General features: G+C 33.3%; 1 protein-coding gene across 1 annotated transcript; it reads left to right on the forward strand.

Moving 5' to 3' along the window:
• The first annotated feature begins 9,119 nt into the window (after window positions 1–9,119).
• On the forward strand, window positions 9,120–12,919 carry LOC147078434 (ATPase family gene 2 protein homolog A). The gene is made up of 2 exons (XM_085959433.1): window positions 9,120–9,569; window positions 10,955–12,919. The coding sequence occupies exons 1-2, from the start codon at window positions 9,152–9,154 to the stop codon at window positions 12,880–12,882; spliced, it is 2,346 nt and encodes a 781-aa protein (XP_085815559.1). The 5' UTR covers window positions 9,120–9,151; the 3' UTR covers window positions 12,883–12,919.
• The last annotated feature ends 3,026 nt before the right edge of the window (window positions 12,920–15,945 follow it).

The following is a 15,945-nucleotide window of genomic DNA, read 5'->3' on the forward strand; positions in this document are numbered from 1 at the left end:
CTGTATTCCTGATAACCGAACAGTACCATATTTTTTTATATATTTAATAGACCACTGCAAAGTGAGAAAGATATTTAAAATTTACAAATTCTTCCATTTTGCTATAGCTTATTAATTGATTTAAATAAAAACACCATGTGTAGTACTTATTCCACATATTTTTCAAATCATGAGGACCGGTTTAGTTGGCTACAATGTGACCATGTCAAATATGGACTTTAGGAATGGTACCTATATTTACATTTACACAATGCTTGTGACAAAGTTATGAAACACTGTGTCACTACTTCAGTCATGTCAGAACATGTGGGAATGAGGCCTTCGAAAGTTATTGAAAACAACTTTCCTCTTCTTATTGTGCCATCCCCTAGCGGAGGTCGGCTACCATCAAGGCGATCTTATCTTTGTCATCTGCTACCCGGAACAGTTCGGTGGAGCTGCATTCGTACCAATCACGGAGGTTCTTAAGCCACGAAATGCGGCGCCGTCCTCTGCTACGCTTCCCATTGATCTTTCCTTGAATGACAAGTTGGGGAATGCTGTATTTTTGTCCTCTCATAATGTGGCCGAGGTATTGTAGTTTCCTCGTTTTGATACTACGTAGAACTTCTCGGTCCTTCCCCATTCGATTGAGAACTTCAACATTTGTCACCCGGTCAGTCCAAGGAATTTTGAGGATGCGTCTATACAGCCACATCTCGAAAGCTTCAAGTCTCCGTGACATCTCTTGGTTTAGCGTCCATACTTCCATACCATAGAAAAGAATCGAGAGCGCATAACAACGTACCATACGCAGTCTCAGACCTAGGTTAAGATCTCGATTGCTAAGGAGGCGTCTCATTTTGAGAAAGGCGCTCCTTGCGATCTCAATTCTAGTTTTTATTTCCTGAGACTGGTCCCATTTCTCATTGACCCATGTACCTAAATATTTATAATGTGTCACACGTTCGATTGGTTCGCTGTTAATGTCAAAATTTGTGTTGGTGTCTGGTGTCGCTGTTTTTGATACTAGTAATAGTTTTGTTTTCTTGACGTTCATTTTTAAACCATAAGAATTACTGACCTCATTAACCTTTTCTACCAGTTGATGTAAACTCTTTAAACTATCAGCAATCAGCACAGTATCATCGGCATATCGTATATTGTTAATATGTTTGCCATTAACCATAATACCCACCGATTCACCTTGTAAGGCTTCCTTGAAAATAGCTTCCGAGTACATGTTAAATAGCAAAGGTGACAATATACACCCCTGTCTTACACCGCGACGAATTTTTACCTCTCCACTGATTTCGTTTTCAATCGTAATATTCGCTGTTTGATTCCAATATAAGTTAGCTATCAGTTGAATGTCTCTTGCATCGATGCCTTTCTCCTGTAAGAGTTCGAGAAGTTTAGGATGCCTAACAGTATCGAATGCTTTCTCGTAATCGATGAAACACATATAAACATCAACATTAACATCTTGGCATCTTTGCACTAGAACATTCAAGCTGAAAAGTGCTTCGCGAGTGCTCAAACGACTTCTGAAGCCAAATTGTGTGTCATCCATGTCTTCTTCGCATTTTCGAAAAATCGATTAATAAGACTTTTAACATGTGGCTCATCAAACTTATTGTTCTAAACTCGCAGCACTCCTTTGCATTCGCCTTATTTGGTAGAGTGATAAATGTCGATTGCAACCAATCATCGGGAATTATGCAAATTTTATTAAACAAATCAATGAGAATTTCTAATTCTTCTAATAATTTTATCATTTCATCTCTCAAAGTAGATACGAAATCAGAGGTTTTAAAAGTGTTGAATTAATAATATTTTTTTCCTAACAAATTTTATAAACATTTTTGTAGTCGGTAGAATAAATTATAAGAATAAAAATAGTAGACCTCTAAATAAGAATCTCATATTATTGATATGCTGAATTTGTGAAGTGACACCTTTTCTTGAACCTATCATATTGTAGGTTCAAATTCAGTGCAAATATTTTTCAAAAAAAAATCTAATACTAAAAAACACGAAAGTGTAAACAAATATAATTTTATTCATTTTCATAAGCTAACATTACAAATTATAAGTTTAAAACATTCACAAGATGGCATGAAAGATTTCTGTTATTATTGCGTTTTTATTAAATTATAAAAAAATGACTCATAAAAGAAAGCAATTCAATGAATATTTGTCGAGGAACGTTTTTTTTTAAATTTAGTACACAACAATTATGATTTAAGAAACAATTATTATAATAGCGTGTATTTGACGGCAGTACGTTTTGGTCGCCGCGGAGGATTTCGGAACATTAGTGTATAGAAAATTAATAATTGGTTCCTTAATTAGTGTATAGGTTTAACGGTATGCAATAACTATTATAAATTGTTTTTTTTATAATTTTATTTTCTTTTCTATTGATAGCTATTAATTGATAATTGATATTATTATATTGATAGATATTAATTGTTAACTTGATAATTATTATATTGAGGGTTTCTTATATCCATCGACCGTGTTAGTCTAGGATCAACGAGTTCAGGCAATACACAATTCATATAAATCTTGTCACTTGTGATGTGAAGAGTAATATTGTTTTTATTATCTTATTATTTTACCTCAATATATGTTTTACTTGAGTTAAATAATTACTAATAAATGCCTAAGGTGATTCCATTCAGTTCAACTCGGCATTAAATATATTAAATTCTAAAAGTTTTGTACTATTTCATTTGAGTCGTTTTATGCGATCCTGGTTTCGCCTTTCGACATCGTCAGGATGCGCACTCATCAAATATACACTGACAACGAAAGCAGCTAATTCTCACTTAACAATAAAATAATACAATAAAGTAAGGTAAAAACTTTATCACCTACCTATTAAGTCAAAGTGCACAATGAAAAATTTAACAAACAATTAATTATGAATAGTTGAATTGTGGCAGTATGAAAAAAAAAGATTTTACCACAAACCATCTGAAAAATACATACATCATAAAACATATACGTGATTTTGTGCCCCAAAACACTTATTTTATTATTATTTTGACGATTAGGAAAATTATGACACATGTTTCAGTGGCCATTACTATGACAGCATTCGAAAACGTATTTTACTTTAAATTTTCTACAAATTTACTATTTGTGACATAAACCACTTAAGATCGATAATAAATAGACCTTGAAAAATAATATTATTTTGTTTCTATTGATAATGCCAATAAACATACTCCTGGATACGTCCCTTTGAAAATAACAAAACATGGCCACCCAGGTACATAAAAACTGTATTAAGTACATGCAAAGTTTTTCAAATCGCTTAAAGCCCAACCAAGTAGGTATTTATCATAATAATTAAAGTCCACCTATATTTTATCTAAACTGCTCAAGTCCAAAATATTTTTTTTTATAAATGTTGCACCGAACGAATACCTTTAGGACTTCTTTGTAGCCATCGTGGTTATAAGATTCAATTATCTTACAATATCTCACATGCTGCAACCATTTGTATTACAAGATAATAAATAATATAATATAACTACATTTTTCTCAGTTTGACATTCAGTGGTATTTTATGATGTTTGATCTGTCAACACAAATTATAACACCTGGTCTACGTCATGTGGTCTTGCCAATTTGATTGTTACTGCAATGCGAGTAAAGGTCATTTTTCTATGAGTTAAAATACTGTTTGCTACGGCAGAAGCCTACTAAGGTTAGAAATGAGAAATTAGAAAAACTATATGGATTAATCGATCAAATGGTCTCTTTTTGTTAATTTTGCAAAATAATTATATTTCTAAATTGTCTGAAAATAGGATAAATACATGAAAACGTACAACGTGTTTTGGTAATATAGCGTCACTAATTGTACCGAATTTATAGGGTTTTATTTATTTTTTCATTGTTAATTATTATTTATAGTATTACTTGAATGTTATATTATAATAAAAAATATTTTTATTGTGCAGTATATATTATTTTGTGAGAAAAAATCATTCAAAAATGGCTGATGTATACTCAAACTAAAATGGCTTTAAAATATTTATTTTTCTGATATTAAAAAAAGTACGTGGGTTAATCAATCAAATGTATTATTTTACCCATTTCTTTTATACAATATATACCTGCAAAACTATTATTAAGTTCAAAAATTCACTGTGGCGTGACAGTCGTTTTGGCCAATTTCGAAAACAGGACCGACTATTTGTCATTTATTTTAAAAAGTAAAGCGAATCAGAAAATTTTAATGACACAAAAAGTTTTATTTGAATATTATTTATTAGATTTTAAATAAATAAAGTGTTTATTATGTGTCAATTCGTGTTAAACGTCCTTGCCATTTCCACGATTCTGAGAAGACAGGAAAAAACGGGTCCAATGGCCTTAAACAGATTTTCAATATATGTCTTCGGAGTCAGCTTCTTTTCTATATCTAATATAATACGCCCATTTTCGTCTTTCGAGATAGTTGATGGGGTTCCTTTCGTAATTACCAATGTTTCCTTTATCTTCTTGTGTATATTAAAGGAATCGTATTTTCGTTGGAGATTTTCAATTTCTTTGCATTGGTCGGACATCCATTCTTCTTTAGCTGTACGAATTTTACTTTTTATGTTATTATGAATTCTCCTATATTGAGTTTCATTTTTATTTTTCCATTTTCTTCTTTCGTCTATTAAAGACAGAATCTCATCTGTCATCCATTTTTGCTTCTTAGCTGTTCTTTTATATTCTAATTGATTATTAGATATGGAGGAGAACACGTCTTTTATCCTGTCCCACTTGTCTGTTATGTCAGAGGATGTAATGACTGAAGTTTTTATTTGTTCTATTTCTGTGTTCAGTGCACTTTTTATTTGTTGTTTGACTTCGGGATCTTTCAGTTGATTAATGTCAACACGTTGGGTTACGCGTGGTTCCCTCAGTAATCTTTTTAATCTAATTTTTACTGTAGCTACAACAGTATTGTGGTCAGATGAGATGTCAGTACCTGGATAAGTTTTAGTAGATGTTACGCTATTTCTGTAACGATTGCGAATTAATATATAGTCTATTTGATTTCTTACAATGTTATTGCCATTATCTTGTGGGGATTTCCATGTATACAATCGCCTTGCTGGAAGTTTGAATAATGTGTTACAAACAACCATACTCTCTTCCTGGCAAAATTGTAGTAATCTTTCTCCTCGATCATTTCTTTGTCCTAGACCAAATTCTCCTACTAACTCTCCACTTTTACCTTTACCGATCTTTGCGTTGAAATCTCCTATAATTAAGGTAACTTTATTATCTTTCGTCGATTTTAGAATTTCATTTATCTGTTATAGAATTCTTCTATAACATTGTCATCTTTGTCGGCAGTTGGAGCGTACACCTGTATTATATTAACATTACCCATCCATGATTTGAGTTGTAATAGCATTACTCTGTCAGAGTAGGGAACAAAACTATTGACCGATCTGTTAATTTTATCGGTCACTATGATACCCACTCCATTTCGATGGTGGTTATCATCATTTCCCGAGTAATACAAGGTGCCGTTGTCAGTTTTAAATCTGCCGTTTCCCTTCCACTTCACTTCGCTGATACCAAGGATGTCTAATTTTAACCGATTCATTTCCATTATAACGTTTTGCAATTTTCCACTTTGAAACATAGATCGCACATTCCAGGTCGCAATCTTCATAGCCGTCCCGGGGATTCTTAGCACCCTCTGACCATTTAAGGCCTGCCGGGGACTGAGGGCCATGCAATTTGATTTTCCAGCCATGATGATTACTAGGGATATAGTTAATGTGTAAAACAACTTTAAGAAACTAATAAATTTGTTTTCTCAACATCATCCTTTCCCAACTATCGATGCGATAATGTCATTAAGCAACTCGAGTTATTGATGCCTTTGTCATTTGTCCCAAAAGATTGGTACTGTACAATTGAGTTTGTAAAATGTAAAAGCAAAAACAGAGTGGTTTCACTTGCAGCTGTCAATAATAGTATAAAATTGGCGAACACGATTTCAATCAATCCACTTATGCCGTTTCAGAGAATGTCCATTGCAAGGTAATCCGATGACGAGTTACAAGAATTTTAATTAAATTTGCTCCATTTCCTTTGGTACTGTTCTCGTAAAAAGAAATGCACAGGTAAGTATTCAAAACCTCGATTATCTGGATTTATACATGATCATCAGTTATATGTGATTATAAGAAAAATGTATGATTTAAACTTTAAACAAATATGAAATGAAAAAAGTGAGATTTTTTATTAGTTTTTGATTATTCAGATTTAACGATATTTGAACTATCTTTATTCCCAACAAGTCTGTATAATTGAGCTTCTACTGTAGCAAAAATGAGGGTTAAAATAAATTAACTCTTATCTTTATAGCTTATAAAACATAGATACCTATATTTGATAAGGGATTTTGCATCAGTCTACACCAGTGATTCCCAACGTGGGGTGTATGCCCCACCGGGGTCAATTTCAATATTTTGGGGGGCAAAAAGGTCATCTTGAAAATCATTTGAAGACGAAGCATAGCACAAGGATCACACTAATTTTTTTCCGTGTTATACATGTAACGTAATATACATAAGTATTTACTTACTAAAGTTAAATTAAAAATAGTAATGCCAATGTGCATTTTTTATTTAAAGCAATTCATTTTTTTTCAGAATTAGGTCACTGTAAAATTTTGATAGGGGGAGCGTGGAGATTGTTGAAGTGGGGCTTGGCAGAAATAAGGTTGGGAAACACTGGTCTACGCAAATGAAAACCGCTCCATTGGAATGTACATAATATTATGTATTGAATGTGGAATGAGGAAAAACTTTGATTCAGAAGGAGAAATAATAATTCCAAAATTTGACTGCTGCTTATTCACTTTTATTTTCTTCCTGATAATATTCTGACAAATCTTTAAACAAAGTATCTATTGTCCAATTCACATCATTTTCTTTTAAATACACGTCTGGGTGCACAAACTTCAGTAGGAGTGACAAATTGACATCATCAAATGAAGTGAAAGTTTGGTGTTTTAAAAGCTCAGAATCCAATTCTTGATATAAAACAGTTCGGTTCATTTGCATTCTGTACAGGAAATCAATATATTAGTAAAACAAACAATTTTGACACATATCTTATAAAAGACTTCAATAATTATTATAAGTAGCGCCGAAGCCATATAATAGCAATTTTTCCGATGATTGTCTATGCTCAAAAAGTGACGCTTAGATGCTTTCAAGTATTGACTATAGAAATCTGACGTTTATCCAGGGAGTACGGTCGTAACATAGAGCCGTAAGTTGTAATTGAGAAATCTCTAAATTCTTGTTCTCTAAAAATATTTTTTTCCTGAAATTTTCCGATTCTCATCTCTAGTTATCGAGATTCCCGAGAATTTGTAAAATTCTCAACACATTTCTGTTTAGATACCTATCCTGGAAGATCTTGAAAAAAAAATTCAGGAGAAATCACAATCTCATTCAGTTTAATAATTGATTTTGTTATATTTTGTATGCTTCTTTTTCGATAATTCACCACCAGGGTGCTTTGCACCTTCAACATCCCTGTATGCACTTGGCTTGTTGAAGAAGTTGCTAACATCCATTTTTCATAAAAAAATATTTGTAAAAATTGTTTGTAAAGAGGCGGTCAAGATCTACATCAGATTGTAGAACCAATGGAGGAATAGAGACATTATTAACTATGATAACAACTACATTCAACTATTAGGAGAGCCTATGCTGGTGTGCAGACAACGCAGGTCAGCTCATTGTAGCGCTGGCACAGATTTCTGCACAATGCATGTGTGTTTGGATGTGTTACTTTTATCTCCCCTACCTTGGACTGTGTCGTCTGCGCACCAGCATACACTTAGCCTTATATTTTGATACTTACTTATCTAATGACAAACTTTCTTTAGAAAATGAATCTTGAATGTCATCAATATCTGGAATAGTAGGGATTTCATTCTCCTTCTCCAAACTTCGTTGTGGGATAATAAGCTCCCTGGAATATAATATGAGGTATCTTCTTTAGATTTGTAAATGATTAAGTGACAAGCGAACCAAAACACATTTAATTAAATAGATTTTTAAGAAAATTATCTCTAAAAAAGAGAGCTGTTACTATTTTCGACATCAATTAAATTAAATAGACTAGGTACATAATTTATGCATGATCATGAAGGGGTAATCATTTGTGCTCTATTGTGGATACCAATATAAAGAGAATGAATTAATAATAAAATTAGTATCATTACTTTGGGTGTACTTGAGCCTCTGATGCCCATCCTCCTATTTTCTTCATTTTAGTTATATCACCATTAGACGACATGGATTTTCGCTCAGACAGAATTACGAAATAAATTAATAAAAATGGTTTGTTTCAATGTTTTGATAATTGTTTGTTTTTCATACAATACAGTTATTTGGCGTAATGTTGCTGTAACCAATAAAATATTTAAAAATATTAAAGCAAAACTCTATATGGCGAATGTTCAGCAGATCATTAAAGTATTATATTATTTTAATCACATTTGAAAAAATATTACAATATAAAACAGTTTAAAGGATTTTTAGTGGTATATTACATTGCCCGTTGCTGTTTCTCAGCCATAGACTAATTTCTCAGCATAAATACATTGCGATCAGGGTTCACTACTACAGTATCACTGTAAAATATATTTTTGCATGTGGCAGCCCTACTTCTACTGTCAAAGTCCAGCGTTGCCATGTCTACTGAAATTTCAGTAGATCTACTGATATTTTCTGAAATCTACTGATATTTCTTCATTTCACAAAATTCCCACCAGCCGGGAAAAAAACTAGACATTTTTGAAAACTTGGGAATCTGCGGCCCGCGGCGAATTTTTTCTCCTAAAAAAACGAGCCGACCATGAAAAATAGGGAACCTGCGGCCCGCGGCGAAATATTTTTCCTAAAAAAAACAAGCCGACTATGAAAAATTGGGAACCTGCGGCCCGCGGCGAAATTTTTTTTCTAAAACAGAAATCTACTGATATTTTGTCGAATCTACTGAATTTTTTTTTACACATTCTACTGAAATTAAAACTTTTGACTTGGCAACACTGTGTCAAACCCAAATGTCAAAATTCGGATGACACTGATGACAGCTTCAATGTTCAAATAAAAATAAATGCATGATCCACGTGCTCACTCGAACTATACAGAAAGCTTTGACAATGCCACCAAAAGCCAAAAAATTAGCGCCATGGGCCAAATGTGAGAGCTGTTCGATTGACATACCTACCAAAGATATCAAAAATCATGTGGATTCAGGATGTCCATCCGAACCGAGCTCATGGATATTGCCGTATATACTCAATGGGAATTTGTACACATTTTTAAACTGTAATGAATGTGAAGATCAAAAGAATATCGCCAGCAAGTTAAAGAATAATGTTATTTTCATCAGTCAATCAGCTATACAAATTTGTGGCTTTGTAATTGGTGATACTGTTATAGTGGAAAGCCAATGTAAAACGTTACCTCCATTTTGCCGTCGTGTTTGGCCAGTAAACAATCCAAACCTAACTGCAGCAGTTTTACTAGAAAATTGTAAGTACCATTTTATCACTTGCAAAAAAGGCTTATTGTATTTCCTCGATTATAAGACGCATGTTTTTCCTATTTTGATGTCTCTGAATTCGGGGTGTGTCTTATAATCCATAGCGTCTTACAATCGCTGTAAAATTCCGCGGTTGTGATAAATCATCACCGATTACTAGTAGTGGGGGGGTCAGTTGGTCCGGCGCAGCGGAGCAGGTAGTCGAGTTACAGTAGCCATTGCCTAAACACGTTTTTAGTTTGAATAAAAATTTTGTCCCTTATTACCGTTTAAAATGTTGGCAAGAAGACTACATTATGATGCTGCATTGAAAAGAAAAGTTATTGTGTATGCAGAAGAGCACAGAAACAGAACTAATTTGCCTATTTTTAAATCCTTTTTATTGTGGTTGTATGTAGTGTAATAAAGTTTACATAATGTTTTTATTTTTGGTACATAATAATAAGGGTGCGTCTTATAATCGAGGAAATACGGTAATTTTGTATAATATTATGTCGAATAATTCAGTGGCTAAAGCAGTTGTGGGATTCAGTTGGTCCGCAAGAACCAACGCCTAAAATTTCCGAATATAGCCATACCGATCCTCGATCTATAAGTGGAATAGGTCCCTTTAATCTCAGTTTACAGACAATATACAAGGAGCTGCCAACCATTGTTGCCAAAATGAAACATAGTTGTTAACTATTCATTCAATCTAGTGGGGCCATGCCCTGGATCCAAACACTCATTGATTAAGCCAGATGCAGGATTTGAACCTACAACCAAACCTTTAGAGGCATGTTTTCTGTCATTACTCCGCCATAAATTATAATATTTACCGAACGTATAGGTATATGTGGTAAGATTCATTATTAATTTATTAACACTAGGTATTTTATTTCTACAAAACCATTTATGAAAATAATACTGCAACCTTATGCCTGTGCTCCATTGGCACGCAAGTCACACAATTTACAGTCTTCGGAATTTTTTTTCGGGTGGAGCACCGCGAATCAGCAGACTTTTGGACCGAAAAAAAACCTGTAATTGTTCTAAACATTTTTATCGATTAATTTGTTAATTTATACATTAGAAAATGAGATTTATCAATTATTTTTTTTATTTGAATTTATGAAATTCTTAAAAGAAAACGTAAAATTTGTGTTGTTTTCACTGTTATATTATTTTATGCAAGTCTACATGTAAATAACACATAATTTTAGGATTATCGGAAGACATTACGATAATCGCAACTTTTGACAGCTGGACTTTTTTATTCATTCATTGATTTATTGTTCTCGGACTTTTGGCTCGCCAATGGAGCTTAAATTTTGTATGAATAAATTATAAGTTTTTTCTTTCAAATTAAAATATATTATTTTTTAACACGATTCAGGTGCAGAGCCTGGTTGGGCAGGACGAGATCATCAAAAGGTGTCAATCAGGAGACTAATCTGTCCACCACTTCTTGCTGTCACAATATATGCTAATTTACCAACTGCAGAGACCTCATCCTACAACTCTTCATTTATCAAACATATTCAACAATCACATATTGACAGGATTATTACTCCATCAAGTTCCACACCAGTCAGTTTTTATGGAAGAGACATTGTTCTTCAGATCACGAAAATACTGTCAACAGAAGAAAATCACAGTGATGGTAATGATATTCCGTGGTTTTTAATTACAAATGATACCAAGTGGGTCTTAAATAAAACTGAAAAATCTTCCGACTTGAAAAGTTCATTTTGTATTGGGGGAGTTGATAAAATATTACAAGATATTCATTCAATGATAAAAGTAGCTTTGCATAGTAAAAATGATTGCACACAGAATTTCAGCTTTATGAGAAGCGTTTTACTTTATGGTCCTTCGGGGACTGGAAAGTCAATTTTGTGTAAACATATCGCTGCAGAAAGCAACGTTAATGTCATAAGTATAAATGGGTCTGAAATATATAGTAAATTCTACGGCGAAACTGAAGCCGCATTAAAAAAAATGTTTTCCGAAGCAATAAGCAATTGTCCAAGTATCATTATAATAGATGAAATAGACACGCTGTGTCCTAAACGGACATCTACTGGAACTGATCAGGAAAAACGCATTTTATCAACGTTTTCCACACTATTAGATAATCTGCATGAAGATAATAAACAAGTATTTATTTTAGCCAATACTAACAAGCCGGATATGTTAGACCCATCCTTGAGAAGGTATGGTCGTATTGATTGTGAATTAGAAATACCCGTGCCAGACAGAGTCAGCCGTCTTGATATATTTACCAAGTTATTGACTAGTGTACCCCATCAGTTGACAGTAGAAGATATCGAAACGATAGCCGATGCCGCTCATGGATATGTCGGTGCTGACATCGGTAACTTGTGTACTCAGGCGTCTATGCACATGCTGCAAACTAAATCAATAACCTCGAGGCCAAAAACAGATATGTCAGACTTTGAATGGGCTTTAAAACAAGTGAAACCCAGTGCGATGAGAGAAGTATTAATTGCTATTCCTAATGTTAAATGGTCTGACATAGGCGGATTGAATGATTTGAAACAGAAACTGAAACAAGCTATAGAATGGCCTATAAAGTACTCTGAAAGTTTTTCTCGGTTAGGCATTAAAGCTCCGTCTGGTTTACTAATGTATGGACCTCCTGGATGTTCCAAAACGATGATCGCAAAAGCCCTCGCGAATGAGAGTGGGCTCAATTTTCTCTCCATAAAAGGTCCGGAACTTTTTTCAAAATGGGTCGGCGAATCGGAAAGAGCCGTCAGGGAATTGTTTCGGAAGGCGAGGCAAGTCGCTCCGTCTATAATATTTTTTGATGAAATTGACGCTCTGGGCGGTGAACGTTCAAAACACAACAGCGGTTCAAACGTTCAGGAAAGAGTGTTGGCTCAAATATTGACAGAGTTAGATGGCATCTCTCCTTTGGGAAATATCACCGTTGTAGCAGCTACCAATAGGCCAGATAAAATGGACAGTGCACTCCTTAGACCTGGTAGACTGGATAGAATAGTATATGTGCCACTGCCCGACGAAGAAACTAGAAATGCCATATTTGATCTGAAACTCTCAAAGATGACTCTAACCGATGACATACACATTGAAAATTTAGTGGATAAGACAAATGGCTATTCCGGTGCTGAAGTGCAAGCGGTGTGCAATGAAGCAGCATTAAAAGCACTCGAAGAAGATATTAATTGTACCAAAGTAGCGCTTTCACACTTCACATATGCATTAAAAGTAATTCAGCCACGTACACCACAAAATTTAATCACTTTATATGAAAAATTTGAAAAGTGCTATCTGTAACATATTTTTGCTAATAAAATATTTTCTTCATAATTTATTATGTTTTTATTCTTACAATCATACATTCAGTTAAATATTTCAGCTACAACAGATACTGAAAAGGAAGTGGGAATACAACTGAGATCTCTTTTTGTATTTTAAAACTGCATATTATGACTGTACACATGGCCCCCACATCCTGAAGCGGGGCCCCCAGGTCAAGATCATGCCCATATCTAAAACTAAGTTTAACGGTAGTGTGATGATTTACACTGCAGCGTTTCCCAAATGTTGTTCCGCGAGGTAAAAATTAGTAAGTGTATTCAGCGTATTGTTGAGTACCTACCTACATCTCGAAGTATTTAATATTGACAAACTATAATCAAAAGTATTGCACAACCATATATTTCAAAACATTTAATAATCTCGAAGTTAACTTGTGCCGCAAGCGACTTTTTTTAGTGTGCACTATTTATGTCGTATCTCCACCCTTCACCACTGCTAGTGGCTAGTCTAACTTTTTTTTCCAATGTAAGTATAAATATCATCATCAAATCTGTTATAATGCTTAGTCCAGACCAAGATGCATATTTCCGCATAAAAATTATATAATGGTTTGTTAACTTTTGTCAATACACAAATACATGTGGACAATCATTTGTTTGTAACTCGACACACATTAGTGCATTTTTAATAAAAAAAAACATCATTTCATGAGGCCACGCATAGCTACTCGGGATAAAAAATTCCTCCCAAATTTGACCACACATACTTGTTTGTTATTTTGGCACGTGTTTTCCATCTGCTTTATTTATGAAACAGCTTATTACATAATAATTATAGTCTTCCATCAAGAATTTTAATCAAATTGCCAGCATGGCAAAATAGATGAGTCCTCTGCATTAAATTTTAGATATTATTAAAATTAAATATACATCAGTATGGTGGTTTGTTTATGGAGTGAGTTTGAAAGAAATTTTTGAGACTCCTTTATTGAAATTATATGAATACTATCCGTGGCTTTATCCAACTGGCTCTCCCTTAGGTATACTTACATACTGTAGTTTAAATGCTAGAGCACAATATTAATATTTAGCCACGTATTTTTTCGACTTATACTTGGTGTAAATGAGAACTCTGCCATTATTAGAAATCGGCAGCATCAGTTGTTTGTTCTCCCAAGGTGCAGAACTAACCTGCCAATTGCGATGGCAATAACTCTGTTCAACCAAATCACTTCGGATATTGACATATTCCACCTGTGTGAGGATGAGTACTAGGTGGGCATTGTTTTATAAATTCTTAAAATACGGTCTGCTTACCTCACTCGGTGTACTTCCTTGGATCTAATTTATAATTTGTTGCATTTACATTTTTCTTTTTCGACCATATCCGATCCTAATAGGATCATATGGGCCTCCACAGGGTAGAGGTTTGTATTAACAGATTTTGTTTTTTACGAGAAATGGATGTCAGCCACTTGCTCAACCTATTAGGTCCATACCCTGACGACTCACACACAAATTGAAAAACAATAGGTGTACTTGCCAGACCCATGATTCGAACCTGAGACCCACGGCGTGATAGTCCAACGCTTAAGCCGCGCGGCCACCGTGGGTGTCAATACTTATGTATTATTGTTGCAACACACTAATTTAATAATTTATACTGATCAATTTCTTTTTTATATAACACTTTTAATAATATTAAATTTCTTCGTTTCTAAATGTCATGTTGTGAACATCTTAAATTAATAATTTGTAATGTTCAACCAAATCACTTCGGATGTTGATATATTCCACCTATGTGAGACTGAGTATAGGTGGGTGTTGTTTTATAAATTCTTAAAATAGGGTCCACATAGCTCATTCGATGCGATTCGATTTGATTTATAATTTTTGTACCTACCTATTTACTTTTTATATTGTTTTTGTGATACTGTATATTATATTTCTTTCTTCTTTAAGTACTGTTTTAATACTATTTCTTTGTTTTTTAAATGTCATGTTGTGAACATCGTAAATTTATAATTTGTAATGTTCACTGTGTGTAAAATAAATAAATTTGAATTATACAAACAGCTACTGTGTCATTCTGTGAAAATTACTAGATAATAATGTTTAATCCTGTTAGTTTCTGCATTAGAAATAATATGTAGTAAATATCAACAACACCACAAGCGAAAATTAGATGTTTTAATAATGTGATTTTTCATGTAGGTACATATTTTATTGCAGTGCATATATGAATCCGTACCAAAAAGTAGTTTTGCTTGTGGTTACAAAATACTATATATGAATCCGTACCAAAAAGTAGTTTTGCTTGTGGTTACAAAATACTGATTTGTCAAATAAAATTGCATCAAGCAGACATTTTGAAAAAAGTGGTTTCACAATGTGAAGCAATCTTGGCAGCTTCTATGATTTTAAAACTTAAATTTATTTTGTATATCCACAGAAGATAACTTTAAATTGAGATTTCCGGTTACAGTCCAAGTACCACGCTAAGAATTTTAATATAAGGTCTAAGTACCAACTCAGGGATGCTGACAGATCTAAGTACACACTGATGGCATGTAGTGGCTGCGTTTTGAAAATCAAAAAAGTCGGTCAATTTCATAAGTAATAAATTAAATGGAATAATGTATTTTGATTCTTTAATCTAAAAAATTATAAAATATGTTTTTAATTAAATTATAGGAGATATATTGCCCATTTAATTCAATAATGCACGAATAATTATTATTAAAATCTGTAAATTAAATAATTGTAGGTACAATGTGTTTTTTTAAGGAGTGCAAAGGGTTATTATAATAATAATTAATGTAAGTTATAATATAATAATCTGAATTTAAAATCAAGAAAAAAATGTATTATTTCGAAAAAATAAAAGTATGGCTTAATATCAATATTATAACGATACGCATTGACATCACTAGCGCTTTCTTCTCAAATTAGCGGATTGTGTTGAAACAATTATAAAATGTATTTACCTCAGAATTTGGAAGTTTTTTGGTGGGAATCACTTAACTATAAAGTGTGGAGTACTCCTGGCTACTGGGTTTTAGTTTTTTTTTTACATTTT

The sequence above is a fragment of the Rhyacophila brunnea genome, unplaced genomic scaffold, assembly GCF_057557595.1.
Source record: "Rhyacophila brunnea isolate RB1 unplaced genomic scaffold, BYU_Rbru_1.0 scaffold_11, whole genome shotgun sequence".
NCBI classification, from domain to species: Eukaryota; Metazoa; Arthropoda; class Insecta; order Trichoptera; family Rhyacophilidae; genus Rhyacophila; species Rhyacophila brunnea.

Coding starts and splice junctions, on each gene's coding strand:
- LOC147078434 (XM_085959433.1), top strand. CDS start 9,152: ATGATCCACGTGCTCACTCGAACTATACAGAAAGCTTTGACAATGCCA. Junction 9,570..10,954: donor AGCAGTTTTACTAGAAAATT/GTAAGTACCATT, acceptor AACACGATTCAG/GTGCAGAGCCTGGTTGGGCA.